Genomic DNA, 26,218 nt, shown 5'->3' with positions numbered 1-26,218 from the left:
CTGCACACTAAAGGACTAGTTTGATTCCTGCCTCTGGCAAAACTCTGATTTACAATTATTTACATTAATGCCGGCAAAACACGGCTCCATATATTATGCGTTTAACGACACCACTGTTAGTATCTTAGTATATTTTACTTACAGTAGCTCAAAAGTGATATAACTTTATTCTTTCAGTTTAAAAAAACTTGTTTGTTTGTTTGGTGGTTTTTTAGCTGAAACAACAAAGTAAAATGTGATTTTTATTTTTTATTTATTTTTTGGATTCTTTATGCTGCTGCTGTTGTTCGGCTGTAGAACAAATTTAGAATAATCTGATGTCTTCCTGACTGCAGTGGTGTGATGGATAAGAGTTTTCTAAGAATGGAGACCTCTAATTCTGCACAAATCACCAAAATACAGTCACAGAAGTGCAGCCTGAACTGTGCAGGAAGCTCCATTCTGCCTCACTGCTGCTTGCAGATGATTATCGTTGTGTCTCTCAGTCCTTTAAAGTTAAAATGCCCTATGAAGACACAGATTTTTGATTCTGTTATTTGTCTGTGCTGTTGCACACAGACTGCGGCTGCACAGACTCTAGAGCTCACTGGTTTCTGGGCTGATAACAGCTCTGGTTCATCTCGAGGAGTCTCGTTGTCTGCTGCAACCTCCACCGTTTCTTTGTTATTCTTCAGGAGAACTCTGACAGCACATCTGGAAACACCTGCCTGCAGCAGAAGTCTACCCATAAGACCCTGCTGAGTTTTGTTCTGTGCTGGGAACAAAGCTGCAGAGGAATACCACTCAAAGCACTTTTGACAACAACACAATGTACTGTGTTACTTCTTCTATTGCTATGACTACTGCTATTTTTGTAAATATCATCTGCAATTTTAACTGAAGCTTTCATTACCCAGGGGCAGCGTGTTACCAGTGCCGAAATAGTTTCCAAAGTGCACTGCTGTTGTTTTGATTCTTTTTTAGCCCTTTCCCATATTTCCTCAGGAAGCCTTGCCGTTAGGTTGTAAATAAAAATGTGATTTTAATGACTTGCCTTAAAGGCGGATTCATCTTGTGGTACAAATTACTGAATGACATGACCCCAGTTCAACCTCACTGGAAGTTTCTTCGGCACAAAACACAGATGGGTAGTTACAAATGTTTAATAATATCCCTTTTCTTTGAAGGTAACAATGTGATTATGATATGTTCGATTCTTTAATGTAATAACTGCAAACATTTGTGGTAATTTCTCTGTAATAACCAAGAATCAGGGCTATAACCTGTTCTAATACTACTAATACTAACCCTACTAATAGTAGTAAGTAATCCAAGAATCCAAGAGGTATAATGTTTAGTTGGTAACAATTTTAGGAATTTTTATATCTTAACCAAAAAATAGGGTTGTAAATTAGAAACCTTCATATAGAAAAAATGGTAATTGTATGCTAATTAAATAGTTTTTACTTCTGCAATGCACTGTCTGTGTAGGATCTCAGTAATCCCGGTCATGGCAGCCTTGAGATGTTAAAGAAAGAGGGCAGCTGGACTTCTTTAGGTTCTGGTCAACACTGAAGCTGACACTCCGTTTACAGAGGAAGGAACAGGTTTTGAATGTGTTTTAAGTAAATTCCCAACTGGGCCTTCATCAAATCAGTGAGGATTCTCAGGAAACAAGGTCAGACACCAACCTGGGAGAAACCGAATGACAAACAGAACAACACTGTCAAAAAAAGTTTTTCAGAGAAAGTTGAATTTTGTTGAATCCCGGAGGACTCCGACCCAGCGACGCCCTCAGACAGAAACTAAACAGCTCTACAGTGCAGCAAAGAGTCCTCGGGTCTCTACGCAGGAAAAACAAAAGGCACAAAATAGAAGAATCACCTCAACAGGACTCAGCTGTACATCTGCATCAGAAGGTCAAAGGTCACTCCTTTAAGGATGCTAGTGTTTACATTTTGGACCGAGAAGACAGATGGTTTGAAAGACGAGTAAAGGAGGCCATCTATATCTATTGTGAACGATCACCGTTGAACAGAGTGGGTGACTTAAGACAGCAGCTATCAGCCAGTCCGGAAATCTGTTCCCAGGAACTTCAACCCCGCTCAGGTGAACTCAACAGGTCACATATTTTAAAACAGAGGAATTTGTATATTTTAACATATATTACTGCTGTTTTTAATATCTTACTACACTGGTCACTTCATTATGTTTCTTTACACTATTGGAGGACCTGAACTAATTTTTATTCCAACCACGGAGTGAGACATTTCAGCCTCACGGTCTGCGCAGCATGCCAATGAATTACCAAACTGTGAGAATTAAAAACAGACACTGTAAAGATGCTGATCTGTGTATCTGGTATTCATGTGTTAGACTTGGATTCAATGCTGCATTTTTTCTAATGACAGCGCAGAAGCCAAACCTGCTGGGTTTTCAGAAATATAGACTGTGGATTTAATAGTTTTTTTAATGACAGAAGAAATTATTCATCAGTAGACGAGTGTGACAAATACCCACCAGAGAAGGACATTTCTAAACCCACTGAGGGAAAAAAGACTGCTGTGAAGAAGGTGGGAACCAGCGTATGGTGATATAAATATCTGCTGTCAGTTCCTCTGTGGGCTGTGGAGATGAACAGGTTACCGCTGTGAATCACATCATATTCAGTGACCAATGACGCTCAGATGAAGCTGTTCAACAAAGTGTTATTGATCTGCTGAGAGGTCAAAGATTCAAGGACAGGTGAAACATGTAACAGTGCGTGCTGTCCACACAGACTGTATATAAATAACGGGCACATCCTCCAAGGTCTCTCCAGGTGAAAAGTGAAGCTGCTACAAAACCTGCATTCTTTATAATGTGCAGCAGGGGGCGACTCCTCTGGTTGGAAAAACATTTCAGTTTCTAATTTTTCATCTTATTTAACGCAACATGACATTAATTTTTGGAAAATATGATCCTTTCCACACAGCTTCCTTAAGCCCAAACAGCTCCTCTTCTCTCCACCACTTCTCGTGCTCATGCTCACATACAGACAATCGGTTAGTTTCCAGGTTCAGAAGTACTCACAAGTCCAAATTGCAAGTAGCAGGGCGACTGACACTGATGGCTCAACGATCCAGCAATGAGTAGAGCCGGTCTGCCATCTTAAGTAGCACGCCAATCGTCCTAATCAGCGGCAGGTGTGCTGATCATCCCCAGGTGCGTGGGCCAGGGGAGAGCGAGAGAGAAAGAGAGAGCAGAAGCGAGAGAGGGGAAAAAACAAAACATAGCGTCTGACAGACGTCAGCTGGCGGGATGCGGGGATCATGACAATTATCCACATCTCTGTCTTTCTTTCACAGCGTTTATAACTCTGAGAATAACCAAAACTTACACAATGAACTTCATATTTTATTCAGGATGATCTGAAACAATGAAACCATCAGGAAGGTGTTTAGCCAGGAGCTGTTCTCTCATAGACTGATACTGGAAGTCTTTGTACAACCCCAGGTATCAGCCTCTGATGGCCTTTAAAACAAACACAGGTTTAAGACACATGTGGCCTTTACAGTTAGGAGCTGGACAATACACTCATCTTTTATACTTTATATGATTACAACTCATGACTCAGCCCCACTGTTGAACTGACTGCCATGTTCCTTCCTCACCAGTGGTTTACTGGATCCAGTGACACATAGATGTCCTTCTCAGGAACCGGGCCTGAGAGACTTACAGTATGTCACCCTACACAACCAAGGGTGAACAGATTCAGGGCTATGCACATACTCACAGAGCTGGGGTTACCTCCGCTAACAGCTACTGTTTTGAGGAGGACTTTCTCTACAGGAGGGGTCTCAAACTTAAGCGAGCAGCAGGCCACGGCCACTTTTGTCTTCAAGTAGTACAAAAAAACAAACAAACAAATGAGAAAACACCCACAAATATTTCTGAAAATGTAGTGTTTTGTTTAAATTTCAAATATTGTCTGACCTGACAAAATTAAAATGCAGACATAAGCGTACACATTAGTTTTTGACTCTCACTGAACTAACACAGCCAGTCCCTCAACATGTTTGTGCTCTCTGATCATGTTGCCATCATATTACATCATTTTTTGCTTTTTAAAGAACTTATTTTAACATTGCACTCAACAACAAACAAATTCTCCCTCACAAAAAAAGTAACTTCGACGGCCAAATTAAATTTCTTCAGGTCAAAATACGGGCCGCAAGTAGGGGTGACATGGGCTACAAGTGGCCCCCGGGCTGCGAGTTTGAGACCCCTGCTCTACAGTCTTCCTGGATGGGCATGTTTTACCAGTGCATCTGCCCATTTATGTTTTAGTCATCTTAAAAGCTTTATCAGAAATTAAGCATTGCTCACTAAACAACTGTTCAACCGAAGGTAACATAAACAAGCTTATTATATATACACTCCTCATAGCATTCTTCTATATATCAGCCATGTCTGCATAAGCAAACGATAAGAGCAAGAGACCAAAAATTATGTTATCCTAATGTAAACAATGATCTGTAATAAATGTCTGGTTCTTTCACTGCCACAAATACAAAGTACAGAACCAAATGTGGATTATACTCGTAATAAAATGCCGAATGAATTTATTTCCTTCTGTGTGTCGAAGAAAAAACAGATCGTGCATCTGTAAGAGTTTGCTTGGTTTCTGGGTTTTAAAGCAAACAATATCTGTCTGCTGACAGTTAATGCTGTTTACTGAAATAACATTTAGACTGCAGGACTCGTTAATAGTAATTCTTTATTTTTACAAGTGGTGTTACTCTCTTTACTTAAGTACAGTACAATGTGGTATTATTACTTAGTAAAGGATCAAAATATTTCTTCCACCACTGTGCTTTTATGGTATTTCTTGACAGTAAGAAAATACGGAGTATTTCCATCCTTTAACGTTTGTCCATAAATGTGAAATTCTGTGATAAATATTTGTTAGAACATAAAAATGACAATAAAAACAAGAAAAAGTGCTGTTTAATATAAAAACATTCACAATGTGAACTCATCTCAGTTTAAAAAGAAAATCCACACAGATTGAAAATAGATAAACATTCTGCTGTTAGAAAGCATCAGAGCAAAAAAGCTTTCTTTGGTTTTCTTTCATCGTATGTAAAGTCACAACGTCTCATGTTGCCATGACGACCACTGACCTGTGAGGGTAGGGCATTGGGGTGGCGATGGGATATATCCCACCATCAGTAATAACAGATATCCAAAGATTCACCAGTCACAGGCACAGCTGTACGGAAAAGTCTGAGCAGTTTGTTTCTCTGTAATTAAGAATTTTGCATGTTAAGAGGCTTATTTTCAGTCTTTGTTTTGTTCCTTTTAAGCACTAAATCTACCTGGTTGCAGCAATGAAAAATATATTTCAAAGAGCGTGCTAGAAAAATTTCCGTTTTCCACTTTCTGTTTTCGCCCCTCTTAAGGTAACAGCACGTATCCTTTCATTTTCTGGGGGATGACATTTTTCAATTTCCACTTAAAAATGATGAAGATCAAGAAAAAGAATCAACAGCACATCTGCTCAACAGAAAAGACGACGGAAACCTCCATCAGGGGGCAGGAGTGAAGGCTCATAAATCACTATTCAGCACTAAACATCATCCTCGTGGAAAACCTGACCCACCACCTGATTACATCTGTCAGCATCTAATGCCTGCAGAGCAACATCTGGACAAGACGGAGCGGTTGTGGCAGGAAGCGCTTCACAGGGGGAGTGGACTGAGTGGTGGGTACGAGTAACAGTGCATTAACATTTAAAGTCATGCTCATTTGCCCAGAAGGGGGCTTACATTTGATAAACATCCACTTTATCTCAACATCTACCGCTCTAATGATCGTTAACTGATATCTTTAATAGCATTTTTGTGACTTCACAAACTTTCTGTAGCACCGCCCTCAGTAAAAACTTTATGTGGCAGCCAATCATCTATAAATCATCAGAATGCTTGTTCACATTATTGCTGTAATGAGCTCTGCGGCCTATAGAGGGCACTAACAGCACATTACACGGTTAAATCTGGAACTCTTCACCACATGCGTCGGTGTGTTTCCAGAGGCTTTCTAGTAGGAGGAAGCAGGTCTGGCAGGCATCAGCTTATCCTGGTTTACAGGGACGTCAGTTCTCACAGCGCTGCTCTGAGGTCAGACCATGTGACTACATCAGATCAGCTGACTGGGTTTATAGTAAATCCACTCTGGCATCCACATGAGAGGTGACGTAAAGCCTCCTCTGAAGAAAAAGTTTTCTGTGCAGTCTGTGTGATCTGTTAAAAACACGTTATACTGATGCTGAAATCAACCAGGAAGCTTCATCGAAAAATACTCTGTCATCAGTTCTCGATCACTCCCAAATTAGGAAGTGACATCATACTTTATGGACCCGTCTCCTGTGGGTTTGTCATGAATCTTAAACAGCGCTGTTCAGGTCCTCAGGCCTTTTTGTTCACAAAAAATCGATATAAATGCTCACTTGTCTTCATACAGCAGCATGCCGTTGAAGATGGTGAGCGGCTCCACAGAGTGAGCCAGTTTGCCCATCACCAGGTCGATGCACACCGTGTCCTGAGTCTGCAGAGGCAGAATGATGCTGAAGACGGCCAGAGAGCCCGGGTTAACTTTAGCCTCGGCCACGGGGTTGTTCTCCAGGCCCTCAGGCTGATAGCCTCCAGAGTCCACGCGGGCCATGCCGTAGTTCGACTTTGACAGGACTGCCTCGATCTTTTCGTTCCTGTGACCTGTCAGGACGGCGCTGAAGTAGTAATTTCCATCTACAGGTGCAGTGAAGATACCTGCAGGGAACCGGTTCACAGTATATTAAAGCAGAGATCAACCAGGAAATGTATGCATTAGTTTAATATGTAACAGGTTGTTTTTTTACATTCATTAAGCTGCAGATGGCTTCAGTTCTGATCAAAACTAGGAAACTGTTTCTAAACTGGAGTTCAGTGATCATCAAACAACATCCTAATTTTTGACCTTTAAATATATCACTTTACTTCAGTTATTACAAACAGGAAGTAAATATGGACATAAAATAACATCAAAGTAATTTATAGGTTAATTATCGACATCAACACAATGCCAGGAGAAGATTAGAGTCCGAACTCTTAACCCTGTGACTAGTGGACAACCTGCAGATGCAAGCCTCTGTTCGTGCTCACCTGTTCTCGGGTTGTAGAAATTTCCTTCGTTGACAAAGACCTTGTCAAAGACGATGGTTCCTGCTCTGTCCATGGGGGCAGTTAAAGCAGCAGAGAACGACAATTTGGGGATTTGAGCATCAGCGCCAGGAAGGCCTGAGAAGATACAAAGACACAGTGAGAAACACACACACCGCTCTGCAGAGAGAAACAAACAAAAGCCAGATCACAGTGAAAATACTGCACACAACTGTTCTTCTACTTCAGCCGGTTTTTCTCTTAATTAAAGACGTACCTGTTTCCCCTTTGGGACCTGCAAGAAACCAGAGGACATGTTTAGTGGAATAATAAAAAGGTGCAACAATAAAACCCAAAGCAACCAGTTAACAGTGTGTTTAACTTCAAATAGAAGTGAGAAAGCAAACAACAGAAACATGTCAGCTGTTTGCTTTGCTGAAGATGAACATTCATCAGCCTCCAATGATGCCTCTGACTTCCTCAAGAATTTTCAGGTTACAGTAAAACAAATGTTACGTCCAAAATGCTGACTTTAACTAATTTTATCACAAGCAAATTGTCCGTGCAATTTTGAAACATAAGTACTTGATGGTAAATTTAAATTTACTTGATTGGTGCCCATTCAGTTTATACCAAACCCATTTTTCCTCATGATAATTTGTTTTTATAAATAAACATTTGATTTGAAAATTTTATTATTTTATATATTTCAGTTGCTTTTTGCTCAAAATTATTGCTTACTGTTTACTAAGGGTGAAAATCATTGTTTTTGAGTGTAGTGAGCTTTTAGCCTGTACTTTTAATGTGAAAAAACAAACAGGAAGTAGTGAAAAAAATATGATTTTAGGTATGTTAGCTGGCTTAGTAATAGCTTTACTCACGACTTTTAGTCTTCCTGTATATCACACACTCTATAAATGTAAAATATCCATCTCACCAGGTGGGCCAATTTCTCCTTGTAGTCCTGGAAATCCAGGGGGCCCTGGGAGGCCAGGCAGCCCATTGAAGCCTCGTTCTCCTGGGTGTCCTTGAGGTCCAGGTGGGCCTGGTGGGCCTGTGCAATGACACAAACCTTCAGCTTTGTTGTAACATTTTAGTCATCCTGAGATCATAGACTTCTACTGGACTTGACTGGATATGAAGCCAACAGACTTTAAAATGTTAGAAAGCTTCGTTATATTCACCCAGTAATTCAAGCGCAATCATTCGTTACTGTTCATTAAGTTCACTGGAGAAAGGGAAGCTGAAGGGTTTAGTTTCAAAACAGTTTTTTACAGCTCACTTGGCATTAATATTTAATGACACGGAACAACAGACGACACACTGAAGACAAAATCTGCAGGTTTAGTTCAAGCTGTTGTTTGTTGGCTGCTGATGCATCATCAAACAGATCGACAGTGAAATAAAACAAATGTTACAAAGTGCAATAATAAAGTTCTACTGCTCTGTCTATAAAAGTAAAAATAAAAACCTCGCAGCCTCTTCCAACCTAGCAATCTTTCCTTCAAGGTCCTCTCCTTGAGCAGCCGTGCACCGCCTCCAACATGACTGCTATTTTTAGATTTCACAGCAACCCTTCAACCTGAATTTTATTTGGGGAAAAGAGGATGAAGCCATAGGCAAATAGGGTAGGTGGTGGGCAAAAGTCACTTTACCTTCTGCCTTCTTGCGCGCTACACAAAGTCAATTCACAACATTACAGATGAACTCTTCTTTGGAGGTTTCACTCTGGGGGATAAATTCATGCTGCACAAGTCCACGAATGTGAAGAAAGAAGCCAACAAAACAAGAGCACAGTCCTGGTGGATCTTCTTGTTAATATAAAGATTACAAGTATGCTCTCTAAATACGTTCAATGTGAAATTGCACTAGGAATGAGGTCAAAATGAGCCTTCAGGAGGAAAATTTAAAAATAGAAGCTGAGCAGGAAGCGGTCCAGAGGTGCAGAAAGAGGTGACCTTTGAAGGAAAAGATGCCACATTTAAGTTTTTATTTTTTCATACGTGGAGCTGTGGATACTATTATTCTTATTATTACTATTATTATTAGTTTTCACAATCCAGGCGCATATTCCAAGTGGAAACAGAGAACAACAAACAACATGTACATCTGACAAACTCTGGAGTTTCCTCTGGATCTGATGACATCACAAACTCCCTTTTAGCTTTGCAGTTAGTGAGTAAATCAAAAGAGCATTCAAACCTCTTCTGAGCAGTGCCGGGCCTAGAAAACAAAACACCATGAACATACTTTCTCACAGTTTTTTTCTTACGTGCGTTGTGTTTTTTTCTGAATCATTATTGTGAAACCCTCCAGTTTATTCTGAGTACTGCTTGATTCGTCCTGCAGAGGGCAGAAAGTTACTGAAAATGTTTACTGTACTTCAGGAACTTCATCAAACGTCTCTGATAAATATCTTTGCGCTTCATATTAATAACATAACTGAGCAGCTCATCCTGTACATTTACTTTCACATGTGGTAAACTGTAGTAAACACGGAGAAGCTTCACCTTTCATCAGTCTATCTATATTAGATATCCTTGTGAGGATTTCAGCACATCAGGATGTTAATAAATATCTAATCTAAGAGATCTAAGTCTGTCTGAGAGCACTGTTGTAATGATTGGTGGTCCCCAAGACAAAGTCAGTACATCAAGCCAATAAAAACCCTGCAACCCTCTTTTCATGTTATTCAGATCAGAGGGGAGCTGTGCTGAGAAATCACACTGTAGCTGAAAACCCCCCAAACAGAATCAGAGGAAGGAGCAGCTCACCCGTCAGGTCATGCTCTGACAAACCCTGCAGGTCTCGGGAGACCTGGTTCAAGCTCGAGTTCAGGTTCTTCACTCTGCTGTGGATGTCGTCCTGGCCGTTCTGGATAAAGTCCAGCAGACCTCCATGACGGATAACGGTGTCATTCAGACCAGAAACACACGTCCACAAACTCGAAACGTGTTTGTTCAGTCCTAAACACGGAAAACATCAAAACATCAAAATCAGCACGAGGAACATATGTTCGTCTTTCTCGTGTAACATGACACACTTGGTACGCGGCAGTACCCTCAACTTTTTCCTCACGTCATCCAGTTGAAGACGTCAGGACAGAAAAAACAAAGTGAAAGATGTTTCTAGAGAAATGAGAAGCTCACTTTCTCTGAATTCCAGCTGAAGAACTCACTTTCTGACCACAGCAACACAGCTGGAGCACAGCTGCATCAGCTGTCGGTCCGCAGCACGATTGGAGTTTTGATTTGCACATATTGGGCACTGTAGTGTCCCAGTAAGGACACGGTGCCAGCCCGGTGTTGTAAATATATCCTGCAACATGTAAGTACATAGAGTGTACACAAAGATGAACTACTGTTACATCCATCTGGTTTATTATGTTTAGCAAAAAGTAGTTACTTTAATTAGTGGAAGTGATAACTAGCAGACAGGTAAACATTCTAGCTGACCTGCAACTCAGAGTAGTATCTATACCAGGGAAAGATGGAGTAAACATCCTTTCTAACAGATGCACGGGTTAGAAAAAACCCAACATAATCTCCTCTTCCTGAATTATTGTCCTGCTTATTCACAATGCAAGTCTACATGGAAAAACAATTTCTCATGAACGATGAAACTGTTTTTATTTTTCCTTGATTGATTTCTTTTTATACCCGATTTCAATATGTTCTCCATGTTGAATCATCTGAACCTCAGTGAGGCACGGAGACACCGGCACACATGTTGTGTTTGTTACCAGCTCAAATACAAATTTGCATGTCCAAGATGAAAACACATGATAGGCTTTTTAAAGGAAGAGTAAACATAGTAGTAAACATTGGGGCGATCGTGGCTCAAGAGTTGGCAGTTTGTCTTGTAATCGGAAGGTTGCCGGTTCGAGCCCCGGGTCGGACAGTCTTGGTCGTTGTGTCCTTGGGCAAGACACTTCACCTGCCGCCTACTGGTGATGACCAGAGATGGCGTCAGTCTGCCCCAGGGCAGCTGTGGCTACAACTGTAGCTTGAATGAATAGTGGAAGTGTAAAGTGCTTTGAGGGTCTCGAAAAGCGCTATATAAATGCAATCCATTATTATAGACACGACCATCAAAATGAACCATACCTTCCTTGATTTTGAGGATGGAGTCAGAGACCCCATCCAGTCGTCCGCAAACTCCCTCCAGCTTCGACAGCCTCTTCTCAAGCCCGTCTCCAGACCTCTTACAGTCTCCCATCTCAAGCACTGTACTCTCAAATCGCCGAATGTCCCTGTCCATCTTATCCAGACGATTCCGGTTGTCTTCGATGTGCTCTGTCAGCTCCTGCTGGACTTTGTCTATCTCAGAGATGATCTTATCCTTAGTATTTCCTGTCAGGATTTAGAGGGTGACAGAGTGAACACTAGCTGGAGGCATTTAATGCAAAGCTATGTTTGTTCCTGAGCTCGGCTCACCGAGGTCCGTGATGACGCTGTCGTGTTTCTGCACCGTGTGCTCCAGACCCTTCAGGGTGTCGTTGATGGAGCTGAAGGTGAGGATGACATTGGACAGTTCGCCCTGCAGCGTTTTCAGGTGGTTATTGTTGATGCCTTCATTCACGCTATGGCCATCTAAAGGCTTCGCAGGATCCAGCGGTCCACTGTTGTCATCTGTGCCACCAGGTCTAGCATGATCAACACCTATTGGGGATTGAATTTGCCTATGAATTATGTGTTCAAGTGGTAAAAACAAAAATATCTATTTAATTAAACTTTGCTTTACAGGATTTTTTTCCCCTTAAAATATGTTGATGCTTGAAAAAATCAGTATCAGAAATGACTGTATTTTGGTCAGGTAGCACTCAGGAGCTCACTATCAGCTCATCACAGCAGCTCCACCATCAGAGCGAACCATGCAAATAACATGTCTTCAGACGCAAATAAAAGAGGCTTCTAATGCAGGACACCCTGATGCATAACTGCAGTTCAACACGTTGAAATAAGAAGACGCATTTCATCTTTGTAGATTATTCAAATGCAGATGATTCGACATAGCTGAATCCTCTTAATTCATCTTTTAGTTACTTAGCTGTAGTTTTCACACTGAAACAGCAGTGCTTGGCCACATACTGAAAAGACTCCAGAATATTCCTTCTGCAGACTCATCTCTGCGGTCACAGGATTATGAATACGGGGTGGAAATCAATTTTGGATATGACTGTGCTGTAGACAGTTTCAAGATGCAGTGCTAAAAATCACAGCGGGGGATAAATGTTTATATTTTTATATCTCCACCAGGGATAGAAATAATTTAACACAGGGACAGAAATGTAGTGAGGAAAATGCCCCATTCCACCCAGCAAATCCCTGAGTATTACATCAGAAGAAACTTTGAGCAGACATAATAGACCAATACAAGCTGTTCATGGACATCCTGTTAGAGCTCTGTCTGCCCTGTGTGAAACACAGACAATTAAAACTGCCCACAGGATTCTCCAAGATCCCTCACATATTTTACATTCTGTGTTCGAGTGGCTCCCATCTGTGTCCAGGATTTAGGACACAGAGAAAGAGAGGCAATTTTGTCCCTATAGCGGTCCAGACTCTGAACTCTGACCCTTTCCTGCCCCAGTATTACATCCCTACCAGTTCTACCAGGAGATGAGGTTAAGTTAAAAAAAACAAAAAACAGATCTGACCTGTGGTCATGTCCGGGTTGCTCTTGCATTGGTTGGTGCACCTCCTGACATCATCCCTCAGAACACTGACTTCACTCTGCAGGACTGAGCACATCTGGAAGCAGCTGTCTCCCTCTGAATCCAGTCTGTTCTGGATTCTGTTGATGTGGTTCTGAATATTGGATAGCGCATTCTGGGAATAATTCTTCATCTTCTGCAGCTCTTCCTCCACCTTCCCGCACAGCTCGCAGTCCTCGCCCAGCATCTCCACCACTGTCACGATTCGGTTAAAGTGTTCTCCGTGATCACCGGTCAGGGCTTTGATTTTACCGACGTCATCGGTCAGGTCCAAAACCTGGTTATTGATTTAAATATTAACAAATGAGATGACTGCATAGTCACAAAATCTGAGCTTCTTTGACACAAAAGTCAGTTTATAATCCACACATCACAGTTTTAATTTAAGTGCGTTGATTAATATTACAAACTTTGCGAAATAAGATAAAGGTGAAGATAAAAAACATCCAACCAAGCAGCAACTTTTAGGAATAAAAAAAACCCACAAAATAAAATCTGCCAAAAAACTGCAGTTCCTCAGAATGGCCACTGGAGGCAATGTTAAAATTCCCAACTCTACAGCAGAAAAACATGTCTACAGCCCAGTTTAATAAATCCGGTCGTTAAGTCTGACGTCACTAGCCGTGTCTGGGCCTAAACTCCGCTGCAGGTCCATATATCAAACGATCACTATGGCATTAATGAGAGTTGAAAAACTGTCTAAAGTCTTTTATCTTTAATAAAATGATCAGCGTTCTGCTCTACCAGGTGTAACAATTGAGTTTAACATCCAGGCATCCATGAAAACGGAATTTATGACATTTAACGGAGTTAGAAGTTAGCAGGGAGTTAGCTCGCTAGCTTCTATCTAAATACAATATAGCATGTCCTGACTGCGGGGTTTTGGAAACAAATTAAAACGTACATCTCTGTTATCACTTCCAACATAAATGAAGACAGAAAACTAAACAGCAGTGACGTTTGTAGGGTTACTGAAGTTTGGCTAGCTGGTATATAATGATGTGCTACGTGACCGCTAGCGACACAGCTATGTTAGCATAATGTAACGATGGTTAAGTGTTACTGGACAGTGACATGTTGGTTTTCTCTGCACACTGTTGTTGTTCCTTTAAGATTCATGTTTGGTTGGGCTGCAGGAAGTAGTGAGGGTGGTGTACAGGAAGGGGTGGGGGGACCTGGTTGTTCTGTGTGGGTGCCAGGCTGAAGAGAGGTGTAGTTCGAGAGCGCTTCCCCCTGAGTTAACAACCCGCTGGCTTATGTGCCGAATAAACAGACAAACTGAGACCCCAACCGTCTGGTTCTTGTGAACGTTACATTGGTGTCAGAAGTGAAGAAAGAAAAAAGAACCCCAGAACGCCCGAGACCCTGTTGCCGGCGACGCTTGCCGTTACGAGACGAGGATGTTGCCGGGCAGGATTAAGAAGGAGACGGAGGAGAGGGAGGTTCGTCCACGCTCGCCCGCCCATGGAGTGAGGGAAACGGCGCTGCGGCTGTCTGCCGAGGCTGGATTTTCTCCAGGTTTGACTAGGCTCGGGAACTGTTCGCACAGCGGCTGCGATTCCGGCGGGAAGGAATCGACCTCGCTTGGCGCGCCGTCACGTGATGTAAACAAACATGGCGGCGCCCAGCAAGCTGCAGCGAATATAAAAACGCCTAAGTTCAGCGGCAAGACGCCATGGGAAGTGTTTATCGCACAGTTCGAGCTGTTAGCTGTTGCAGCTGGCTGGTCTGAGGAACATAAAGCTCTCCAATTGGCTTTGTGCCTGTGTGAGGATGCAGCTGCATGCCTGCTGCTGCTGACCGAGGAGCAGAGGGGAGATTATAATGCTCTGGTCGGAGCACTTCAGAGGCGCTTCGGGCAGTATAACCAACCAGTGCTGCTGAGGTCGGAGTTCCACAACAGACGCAGATTGCCAGGTGAGCCCCTCTGCATTTTGGCCCATGAAGTCGAGTGCCTTTGCCGGAGGGCGTATGACAGCATCCCACCATCAGTGCAGGCGGAGTTAGCTCGGGACCAGTTCCTGCAGGCCCTGAGCCCTAAAGAGCTCCGCATGCAAACTCAGCTTGCTCGGCCGGCCACACTCAGTGCAGCCCTGGAGCTAGCGTTGGAGAGGGAGATGCTTGCAGGATCCTCTGGGGGCGCTGACGACGCACACGTGGTGAGGGCTGTGTCAGCACCTGTGGAACAGATGGAGACGCCAGCGGGCCTGTGCAGTTTGGTGCAGACAGCTTCGCTGCAGTCGCCTTCCCCTCGGGCTGGCCCACACCGCCGACCTCAGAGCTGCTGGGGATGTGGACAAGTCGGACACCTCATCAGGCAGTGCCCCAAGCTTGCAGCGGTTCAGGGAAACGCCCACGGGCCCGTGTAGGCGGGAGTACACGGGCCTGGGAGAACGACATCCCCACACCACCGCCACCTCCACCCGGTGCGGCCATCACTGTGGGCTGGACCCAGGTTGGTGGCTTTTGCCATGTTCCAGTGACGATTGCGGGGGTGTCCTGTACGGCCCTGCTGGACACGGGATCCAATGCAACGCTGGTCCGACCCGATATTGTCCCAACCGGAGCTGCTGTACAACCGACTAACGTGCAACTTAAGACTGTGACCGGTGATCTGGCCCCAATGAGAGGGAAGGGAGTGTTCCAGTTCAAGGTGGGGGACCTCGGTGTGTCTTATGCTGCCTGGGTGGCTGACGTGCAGGACGCCTGCATCCTTGGGCTGGATTTTTTACGAGCCATTGGTGGTGTACTGGACTTAGGCAAAGGCCTCCTCGTACTCCCTGATGGGAAGAAGGTGCCGCTTATTCCTCCCCCGGTCTGCACAGCATCTGTCGCGGCGTCCACCTCCACCGCAGAGACCCCTGCAGACCCGCCAGCAGAACAGCGAGCGGAGGAGGAGGAGGAGGAGAGGCTCTCAGCAGTGAGGAGTATCTGGTCAAAGAACTGTGAGGGGCTGACTCCACAGCAGCAAGAGAGTCTATGGCAGGTACTAAAAGAGTTTAGTGACATTTTTGCCCTGAAAGAAAGTGATGTTGGCTTGACACACTTGGTAGAGCACGTCATTGAGACCGGGGATGCCCAGCCTATTAAAGTGCGCCCCCGCCGCCTGCCCCTGGCTCATCAGGAGGCTGCAGACAGGGAGCTGTGTGAAATGATGAAGGCGGGCATCATAGAACCATCTGATAGCCCGTGGGCCTCCGCGGTGGTGATGGTGCCTAAGAAAAAAAGTCCTAGGATGCGTTTCTGTGTGGACTACAGACCACTCAACAAAGTGACGAAGAAAGACTCTTACCCCCTTCCCAGGATTGATGAGTCCCTCGACTTAGTAGCCGGGTCCTCCTGGTTTTCCACCCTGGACCTGCGGAGTGGCTACTGGCAGGTGCCACTGTCCCCGGAATCCAGACCGAAGACAGCCTTCTGCACTAACAGGGGACTATGGCAGTTCAAAGTCCTGAGTTTTGGCCTTTGCAACGCTCCTGCGACCTTCGAGAGGCTCATGGACAGTGTGCTGGCTGGCGTCCCACGGCAACGGTGTCTGGTTTACCTGGATGATCTTCTAGTGCACGGGAGCTCCTTTGATGCTGCCCTGGATGCCCTGAGACAAGTGTTGGAGAGGGTGGCGGCTGCAGGCCTGAAGCTGCATCCCGACAAGTGCCACTTCATGAGGAGGGAGGTGGAGTTTCTGGGCCACAAGCTGGGTCGTGAGGGCATCAGCACTTTGGAGGAAAAAATTCACACCATTACCGAGTGGCCCACACCAGCAGACCAGAAACAGCTCAAAAGCTTCCTAGGACTGGCGTCTTATTACAGGAGGTTTGTGAAGGGTTTTTCCTCCATAGCCGCACCACTCTTCCACCTGCTGCAGAAGGACCGTGACTTCATCTGGACCCAGGACTGTCAGCAGGCGTTCGACACCCTCCGCAGATCGCTGACAGAGTCCCCAGTCCTTGCCCCCCCTGACCCCGCCCTGCCTTTTGTCCTGGACACTGACGCAAGCAATGTGGGGCTGGGAGCGGTGTTGTCGCAGGTTGGACCGGAAGGGGAGAAGGTGGTGGCGTACTTCAGCCGGGTCCTGAACAGGAGCGAGCGGCGCTACTGTGTCACACGACGAGAGCTGTTGGCTGTGGTGGCGGGGGTGAGACACTTTAAATACTACCTGTGCGGCACAGCATTTGTTGTCAGAACTGATCATGCTGCCCTTCAGTGGCTGATGTCTTTCAGGGAGCCAGAGGGACAGGTGGCTCGCTGGCTGGAGGAGCTCCAAGCCTTCAATTTCACCATGGAGCACAGAGCAGGGACGCACCATTCTAACGCAGACGCCCTCTCTCGCCGCCCATGTGCTGCAGCTGGCTGCCGTTACTGTGAGAAGCGAGAGGAAATAGAGCGGGAACTCACGACAATAGACGGAGCAGCACAGCTCGCCTGCAGGGTTCTTCTGGTGGTGGATGCAGCGGAGTGGAGGGCACGGCAGGAACAAGACACAGACCTGCTGCCGGTCCTGCAGTGGCTGGAGAAGGGGGAGCAACCCCTTTGGGATGAGGTCACTGGGTTTTCCATCTGTACCAGGGGGCTGTGGGCCAAGTTTGCAGCTCTCAGGCTGAAGGAGGGGGTGTTGGAGCGTGCCTGGAAGGATCCTGCCACGGGGGAGAAGAGGTGGCAGGTTGTGGTGCCAAGGTCGCTGAGGTCAGCTGTGCTGGGAGCCTGCCATGGGAGCACTGGCTCTGGCCACTTTGGGGTCTCCAAGACTCTTCGCCGCCTCCGTCAGGGCTATTACTGGGGTCAACAGCGGAGGGATGTGGAGGACTTTTGCCGCAGCTGTGATGCATGTTCCTCACACAAAGGGCCACAAGACCAGTCCCGGGCTCAGCTTCAGCAGCAACCAGCAGGAGCCCCAATGGAGCGAGTAGCTGTGGACGTCATGGGCCCATTTCCTCGCACAGACAGAGGAAACCGCTATGTTCTTGTGGCCATGGACTATTTTACCAAGTGGCCGGAAGCATACGCCATCCCAGATCAGGAGGCTGAGACGGTCGCTGATGTATTAGTGGAGGGGATGTTCAGCCGCTTTGGAACAGCAGAGACCCTCCACAGTGACCAGGGGCGTAACTTTGAGTCCAAGGTATTTGCTGCCATGTGTGAACGCCTTGGGACTAAGAAAACCCGCACCACCCCACTTCACCCCCAAAGCGATGGGCTGGTGGAAAGGTTTAACAGGACGCTGGCCCAGCAGCTAGCCATCCTTACCTCAGAACACCAACGGGACTGGGATTACCATCTTCCCCTTACCCTCATGGCCTACAGGTCGGCAGTGCAGGACTCCACCCAATGTACGCCTGCCCTGCTCATGTTAGGGAGAGAGCTGAGAACTCCTGCAGAGTTGGCTTTTGGGAAACCCCCGGACGCGCCAGAGGCACCACCGGGCCGGGACTACGCAAGGAAGCTGCAGGACCGGCTGGATTCTGCACATTCCTACGCCCGAGAGCAGCTGGCGAAGGCAGGCCTGCGCCAAAAGAGGAATTACGACATCACCACTAAAGGGAGGCACTTCCGTGCTGGGGAGCTGGTGTGGGTCTACAGCCCAAAGAGGAAGAAGGGACGGTGTCCTAAACTGGATAGCAGCTGGGTGGGGCCTTGCAGCGTCCTAGAGCGAGTGGGGGAGGTTGTTTACAGGGTGCAGTTGCCTCCTAGGGGGAGGATAGTAGCGCTGCACAGAGACCGGATGGCCCCCTACAGAGGACAGTCCCTCCCCTCCTTTCCAGAGGGACGTGTACAGAGCGTCCATGACCCTGCTCAGAGGGGCCCCCGACCGGGGCTGCGTTCCCCCCCCTCGGACTCTTCACCCCAAAGCCCCGAAGCTCCGCGTCCTCCTCAGGGGCTCAGGAGGTCAAGGAGGGAACGTAGGCTACCGCCCCGCCTCAGAGACTGTGTCGTTCCCTCGGGGACGAGGAACTTATTGCTGGGGGGGCAGTGTAACGATGGTTAAGTGTTACTGGACAGTGACATGTTGGTTTTCTCTGCACACTGTTGTTGTTCCTTTAAGATTCATGTTTGGTTGGGCTGCAGGAAGTAGTGAGGGTGGTGTACAGGAAGGGGTGGGGGGACCTGGTTGTTCTGTGTGGGTGCCAGGCTGAAGAGAGGTGTAGTTCGAGAGCGCTTCCCCCTGAGTTAACAACCCGCTGGCTTATGTGCCGAATAAACGGACAAACTGAGACCCCAACCGTCTGGTTCTTGTGAACGTTACAATAATATAAACAAGCTAACTTTTTTTCCACTCGATAAAAGTTAACGTGAGTGTTCTCGGTGGTCAGGAACAAATGTAATCGCATGGCAGGATGCTGTAAAAGGACCAAACTTCAGCCAGGAGAACAACTGAGATAATCCATCCACAATACGAGGTTAGTCATTCCTATACTGCTGCATGGGATGGGCTGTAGTTACATCCTAAGGTTTTAAAAACTGAGCTTAAATAAATGATTAGCGGTAATAAAAGCCGAGGGAGGTCAACAGTGATCACTGACTGTTTTAGGAGCTTTTTGAGATTAAATAGAAGAAAATACATAACATTAAACATGTTAACAACACAAAAGCCATATTAAACGCAGACTACTTTAGGCCTGGAAGTAGGATTCGTCACGTCATCACTTAACGACCGGATAGTGTCAGTCTATACAGCTAGCTTACTTCTTCGTAACATCTCTGTGGGGTCTTTTTTTAATTAATAACCCCTTTAAAGTTTAAAGTTATACAGCATTTTGGGTGGGACCACTTCAACTAGCACAGAAATGCTAACAGAGGTGACCGTGAAAGCTAGCTGTCTGCTAAACTTCATGTCAGCTAATTGAGGTCACTAAACCCACCCTCTCAATCCTGTTCGAGCTGTTGGTGCCTTTTGGAGCTTTTAAAATAACATTATTTTGAATAATAAGACTTTCAGTTGCACATCAAGAGTCTTTGAGTTATTGTGAAAAATGATTTTCTTTGGCTCAGGAGTCCAATCTAGTCGATGCGCTATAATGTTAAGGTGTTTATACAGAGGACATTTATTTGAACATGCAAGGAATTCTTAATCTGTCCTGTAATTATTTGTTGTGCTGAGCCAGATGTATGACTCACCTTGTCATACAGAGAGTCTCCGGACATCGACAGGTCTTTGAGTTGAGTGTTGAAATGTCGAATCTGATCCTCGTTAGCCACCACTCTCCACTCCAGAGACTTCTTGGTTGAATTGTCTCTTTCTCCTCCCGTTCCCGGTAATCCTCCCCCGGTACCTCCCCAGCGTCCTCCTCCCCCTGTACTTCCTCCTCCTCCTCCTCCGGCTCCCCACGTCCCACCTCCATCCCCTCTGTTACCCCCCTCTTTTCCTTCTCCTGTTGATCCACCCCCTCCTGCTCCCCAACTTCCACCTCCATATCCCCCGTCACCTCTCCCTCTTCCTTCTCCTCCTCCTCCTTGTTCAGACGCTACACAGCCACACTTCTCCAGCCTCCAGTTCATTTGGGAGGTGGTGTTTTCTAGTTTCGACAGCCGCTTGTCATGATCACGTATGCTGTTCTTGACCTGCTCCACGTCCAGCTCCACGTCTGCGATCCTGTCGGCCTGGTCATCAAACCGCTCCAGAAACACGGACCTCAGCTCGTCCAGTTCTCTGTGGAAGTAGTCTTTCACGTCGTTCTCCAAGTATGAGCAGCTCTCTTCGGTTTTCTGCATAGTGCTGTTGACCCGTCGCTCCAGATCCTTCAATCGGTTGTTCAGGCGTTCCTCTGTTATCATGGCATCCCTACCATGCCCGCCAGTTTCACCACCAACAGGTAACCCTTGTCCTCTGGACCCAGTGTTTTCGCTGCTACTGGTGCCACCTTGTCCGCTGAGCTCCCTGTCCAGGCGGTTCTGCAGAATATCAAAGTTCTCAGAGGCCGTGCTGATCTTGCGTTCAGCATCAGTTACGCGATCTTGGAGGTCACTGATGATGTCGCAACATCCCTGTGAACGCACTACGTCCCGCCGCAGCCCGTCCAGGCTCTGCCGATACTGGACGTCCATGGCGTTCATCTGCTTCTCCAGAGCTCGAATCCTCTCACGGTCCTGCTGCTGCTGTTTGCGCAGATCCTCCACACCGGCCTGAAAACATCCAGCAGTGAATTTAATCTTACTGAAAAACACCGGCTAGAAAGATTTTGGAATATCGGCTTATTAAAGTTGTCTGATACCTGGCAGGAGGAGCAGGACAGCGACACTCTCCTCTCCAGCTCGCTCAGGATCTCCTCCTTCAGTGAGTTCAGCCGTCCTTCACTTAACGATCCTCCAGACACACCTCCCTCCAACTCATTACCTTTCCCGTTCACCAGGTGGTTGTTGATGCTGACCAGGGTTTTATCGTGAGCCTGTTGAAGGTGAAACAGTTTCTGATTAAAACACCAGCACAAACACAAACAGCATAACACATCTTTTCCTGTTTTAGCTTCTTTACTCAGTCCACATAACCTCCCAGTAAAGCTGAAAACCAGCTCACCTGTGTGCGGTTGTCCAGCTGGTCCAGTTTGGTCTGAATGCTGTGAATCGTCTCTTTAATCTCGGGCTGAGCGGCATCCGCAGGGTTTCTCCCTCCTGAGCTTCCTCCACCAAGTCCATTCCTGCCGCCCTCCTCCTGTAAGCGCTCATTCATGGTGCTCATGGTGGACTGAAGGTCCTGGAGATTTTTTGTAAGACTGCGGATCTTCTCCTCCAGCTGTCTCATCTTCTCGTTGTCTGCTCGTTAAGGAAAGAAATGAAGCGGTTACAGAAACTCTTAATAAAATAAAAGAGTTTCTCTTTTATTTCCATTTTTATCATTCTTTAGAATAGACAGAATCCTGTCACGGCACCAAGAGACACTTTCAGTCATAGTTTTTATTTCACACATTAAACAAACAGCTGCTGAGAATTTCCAGCAGTAGCTTCCTGACAGCAGTCAACACTGTCACACACAACCAGCTGCTTCTTTTACACAAATGCAAGCTTTGGTTGCTTTCACACTTCTCACATCTCTTGGAAAAAGATGCTTCTGCATGAAGATATCATATCATAAGTCTTTTACTGACTAATTAGATGATGGTGTTTCACTGGCAAAGCTAGTGCCCCTGTTTGAAAAACAAAGGAGACATGTGGTCAGCACTATGTTACTGAGAACCGAGCTCCATTTTCTCCTTTTTGCGAGCAGCTTTTAGCCGTTTGGTTGAATAGTGATTGATTTACGAAGTGAACTGGCTCTCACCAGAAGAAGTGAGCAAAGGCTGCAGATTAGTTTTGATCGACTAATATCAGATGCTACTGTTTGCTGCAGCTTGCTGATGATTACTGAGATGACAGCAAAGAGAGAAAATAAAGAACGATTCAGTGCACGATTGAGTTCCTGCTTCAGCTCTGGTTTTTATTGAGTCCATCTGGGTCTGGTGTCGAATGTTAAGCCGTGTTAGATCCTAAGAACAGGGAGAATCTCACTGGGAATTCTCATAAAAGGAATCTCCGCTGGTTTTTAAAGTGTCTACATTCAGTCCCATCTCATGGTGCAGCAGATGGACTGAGGATGTGCGTCTTTGTCTTCATGCACTCCAGCCACAGCTTTTCTTTAAACTGCCGAACTTCATGTGAATAAAAGAACAAAATGAAAATCCACTCACCCGCGTTTCCTCCAGACTGTCCAGATCCAGAACTGCCTCCCCCATAACTATGCCCTCCTCCACCTTGTCCACTGGTCGTCCCCCCTCCCTGTCCGGGCTGAGGTCTGGTGGTGGATATCTGAGTCCCTCCTCCACCAACTGGACCAATGTTGCAGTCTGCTCCACTATAACCATGGCAACACTTCCAGTCCATCTCTGTCACCATTTTGTAGGCGACTTTGTAGCGCGGCCTCATGTAGGTCCGATAACTGCAGAGAACCAGGACGAGCACAAACTGATGACTCTGATTCACACACTATGTGTGTGTGTGTGTGAGTGTGTGTGAGAGTGTGTACTCACACCACCACCCGGCTGCACTGTCCACTCCCCCAGCTGCAGGGATGATAATCAGGCTTCACGTAGGTTTCAACTCCATCCTCAACCACACAACTCACCGTCTTTGTGACCACAAACGCACACCAGTTCCTGTTAGACACACAAATATAACAGTAGAATCACAAAATGAGACAATCCCAACAATCAGGACGGAATACAAAACTCAGGAGTGAGAAGACAAAAGTCAGTGACATGCAGTAGTGGATGTAACATGAGTAGAGATGGAGAAAAGCTCAGTGAATCATGATAAGTCCCTCAGCAGCCTGAGCCTATAGCAGGATAAGGGAGGGTTCAGTATCACCCGATCCAGCCCCGACTATAAGCTTTATCAAAAAGATCTTAAAGCAGAGATGTCTGTCTCCTGAACCCAAACTGGGAGCTGGTCCCACAGGAGAGGAGCCTGATCTCTGTTTTACTTCTGGAAACTCTAGAAACCAAAACGAAGCTCGCACTCTGAGAGTGAAGTGCTGTGACATCCTTAAGACCTCACAGCACATAACACAGTGTTACACTTTCATACATAAATGCTATGTTTAACAGTAAACCCACAAGCAGAATCTTAATAGAGCTTTGTAAAGGAGGTACTACACGTAATATTTACCCATGATTTGGGCAACCGTTAATGAAGCAAAATCTTACAGCCAACATGAGCGATGCAACATCAAAAGCATAAAAATAACATGCACTCCCTTGAAATACCGTTATCATAAAATAAAATAAAGGGAAACGTTCCTAAATGTCATAGTTTAGAGAACTCAAGTCAGACATAGAACAAAAGGTGAGCCTTTAATTCAGACTGAACACAAAGTAACAAAGTCCAAAATTTGAAACCATCCCCAAACCAACAACATGCTGACGAGCAGAAGAAAGGACTGTGTAAAAGTAGAGGGCTGATTCGGCGACTGGAGACCGGAGGCACAGCTCAACACAGAAAAATCAGGCAGAGCAAGGAAGTAAAACCAACACAGGAAACAGACGATAACTAACCTTTAAAGTTAAACTGGGATCCAAAAGTCACACACTATACACGGAAATGAGAAGATTCACATAAAACATGAAAACAGAGACAAGAGAACGCTGGAGGACGAAGACACAGAAAGATAAGACAACGAGAGAGGAACAGATAGGGAAGACTGAAGACACAAACCAGAAGCTGGTAATCAAAACGCCACAGAAACTCAAATAACACAACGAGAACTAAAGCTCAAAATTATTAGAATGATAATGAAACAAAACAGGAATCGCAAAGTCTAGAAGACATTAATTAAAAACTACAATTTCATGCTGGAGGGTTTGTGAATCCAAACAGAAACCAAAACCACCGCGACAGTAATGTGACGATCAGATAATCAGTTTTTGGCTTCTTTAAGTTAAACTTAAAATGTTAGTTTGAGTAATAGGTGAATATTTTCTTGACCAAATTCTTTCAGCTAACAAACTCAAATATCTCTTAATAATATTTCTATATATTTCTGCAATATTTCTTACAGATAGTGTTGGATAAGATGCTGGTGATGATCAGATAAATTAAGTGATGATATTTGATGTTTAAATTGTGTGCATTCCCCCAAAAGCATAAAAGTATTTTCATATATTTTATATCCAAGCATATGATAAAAGAATAGTTTCTCTTGAAGCTGTGTACACTTGCCACTCACACACACACACACACACACACACACACACACACACACACACACACACACACACACACACACACACACACACACACTGGTTTATATCAAGCAGGTCTCTGTAACCTCACGTCTTTACAAGTGTGTCTTTAAAACTCAGACATGTTTCAGGGGGCAGAGTGGGTTGCCCACTAATCACAGGGTTGGCAGTTTAAACCCAATCTAGCCCAACCACATGCATGGCAGCTCCGCCACCATGACTATGGGAGCAAATGGGTGAAAGAGAAAAACCTTGAAAAACTGTTAACTTCACACTGATGGCGTATGTAAACGGACAACATTTAAAAAGTGCAAACATAATGAACCATAAAAGGAAAACTTTCCAATCACTTTCCTGTGGTAACTTCATTCATACTTCAAATATACCCTGTGACCTCTTACTGTTTGAGCTACAGAGGAGTTTTTGATATATTACGTTGCCTTATTCGACTATACTTTGATGTTAATGTTCTCATTGCACCGCTGAGGGTGGATTACTTTTTATGTTTCTGAAGGAACCTTTTTTTAAAGTTTTTTTTCACTTGGTCAGCTGCAGCATAGAGGCTTAACCACAAACATCTGTTTAAGGTCGTGCGAGGTCAGCACTGAGCATGTGCAGATGTTTCTTGATGGTTGTGGTGCAGCACGGTAGCAGACTATTCTAAAACAAACTATCTTTAAACCTGCACACTGAGTAACCTGTGAAGCGTCTCGTTTTTTTCCAGCACGGGTGACTTCCCACCGTTTAAGGACTTTTATTTTGAAAATACAGCTTTCTCCCATAGATCCATTTATTTTGAAGGCTACGGTTGACTCTGCGGTCTGCATTCTTGGCCATCTCGGCTGATTGAAAACATGTGAAGCGAAGCTGAAAAACCATCAAATGAAAATGTGAGTGCTGCCGCTCAAACACCTGCAGACCCTCTGAAGAATATAAACACGCCGGATCGCTTTCTGTCTGTTTCTGTTCCCATGTGGGTTATAAGTCAAACATCCTGCCCGGCATCTGACAGCTTCAGTCATCGAATCCAGTGACACGCTCATTGTTCACATGGCATTGTGGGTAAAATCTCATGACAAGTTAAGCGCGTGGTGCTGATGTCATTAGCGTGTGATGGCGATGAGTTTCCATCCGTCTCGTTCATGTCGGATCAGCAGCAGAAAGACTCGCTGTGTTGTGTGTTTGCGTGTAATTAGGTTGAATTGTTGTCTCTGGAATCCAGAACGATGAGCAGAAACAATCATCTCATGAACCATAATCATGCTGTTTCACTGCTGAGGTTGCATTCGTTGAAATATTTGGAGGACATAAGGAGGGGGCTCAATATACACCAAATATATAAAAAGTAACGCAAAGTGCTTTAAATGCAAAGCAAGCAGGTCTGTATGTCAGTGAACTGAGATGTAGTCATAATCATAATGAGATATCCAAATGTAAAAAGGGATAAACAGAATACATTCTGATCAGTTTAATGTGTAATTTAAATATTCTATCATTCATTCAGTGTAACTACGAGAAAGAAATGACCTCCACCTTCACCATACGAGGTGCAATGAAAGAGCCGAATGACTCCACCCGCGAGAGCAGAAAGCTAAACAGATCCTTCGAGGTCGCCTCTTTGAGCACCTCCTTTGTGCTGC

General features: G+C 45.3%; 1 protein-coding gene across 1 annotated transcript in view; it reads right to left on the bottom strand.

Moving 5' to 3' along the window:
- Positions 1 to 5,424: 5,424 nt before the first annotated feature.
- Positions 5,425 to 26,218, bottom strand: part of emilin1b (elastin microfibril interfacer 1b) — a 35,112-nt gene continuing 14,318 nt past the window's right edge. Inside the window, exons 2-14 of the mRNA XM_085409551.1 lie at positions 22,869 to 22,994; positions 22,530 to 22,777; positions 21,383 to 21,618; positions 21,081 to 21,254; positions 19,987 to 20,991; positions 12,817 to 13,150; positions 11,594 to 11,818; positions 11,264 to 11,509; positions 9,932 to 10,123; positions 8,095 to 8,211; positions 7,435 to 7,452; positions 7,161 to 7,295; positions 5,425 to 6,788 (exon numbers count right to left, since the gene is read on the bottom strand). Coding sequence (XP_085265677.1) covers positions 6,466 to 6,788; positions 7,161 to 7,295; positions 7,435 to 7,452; positions 8,095 to 8,211; positions 9,932 to 10,123; positions 11,264 to 11,509; positions 11,594 to 11,818; positions 12,817 to 13,150; positions 19,987 to 20,991; positions 21,081 to 21,254; positions 21,383 to 21,618; positions 22,530 to 22,777; positions 22,869 to 22,994 — 3,379 coding nt within the window. The 3' untranslated portion in view covers positions 5,425 to 6,465. The remainder of the gene's footprint in view (positions 6,789 to 7,160; positions 7,296 to 7,434; positions 7,453 to 8,094; positions 8,212 to 9,931; positions 10,124 to 11,263; positions 11,510 to 11,593; positions 11,819 to 12,816; positions 13,151 to 19,986; positions 20,992 to 21,080; positions 21,255 to 21,382; positions 21,619 to 22,529; positions 22,778 to 22,868; positions 22,995 to 26,218) is intronic.

The sequence above is a fragment of the Rhamphochromis longiceps genome, linkage group LG1, assembly GCF_057381845.1.
Source record: "Rhamphochromis longiceps isolate RC_006_pf linkage group LG1, R_longiceps_female_GT1.1, whole genome shotgun sequence".
In the NCBI taxonomy this organism is placed as follows: domain Eukaryota; kingdom Metazoa; phylum Chordata; class Actinopteri; order Cichliformes; family Cichlidae; genus Rhamphochromis; species Rhamphochromis longiceps.
The sequence above is the reverse complement of the archived record's forward strand: the minus strand, read 5'-3'. Positions and strand labels throughout refer to the sequence as shown.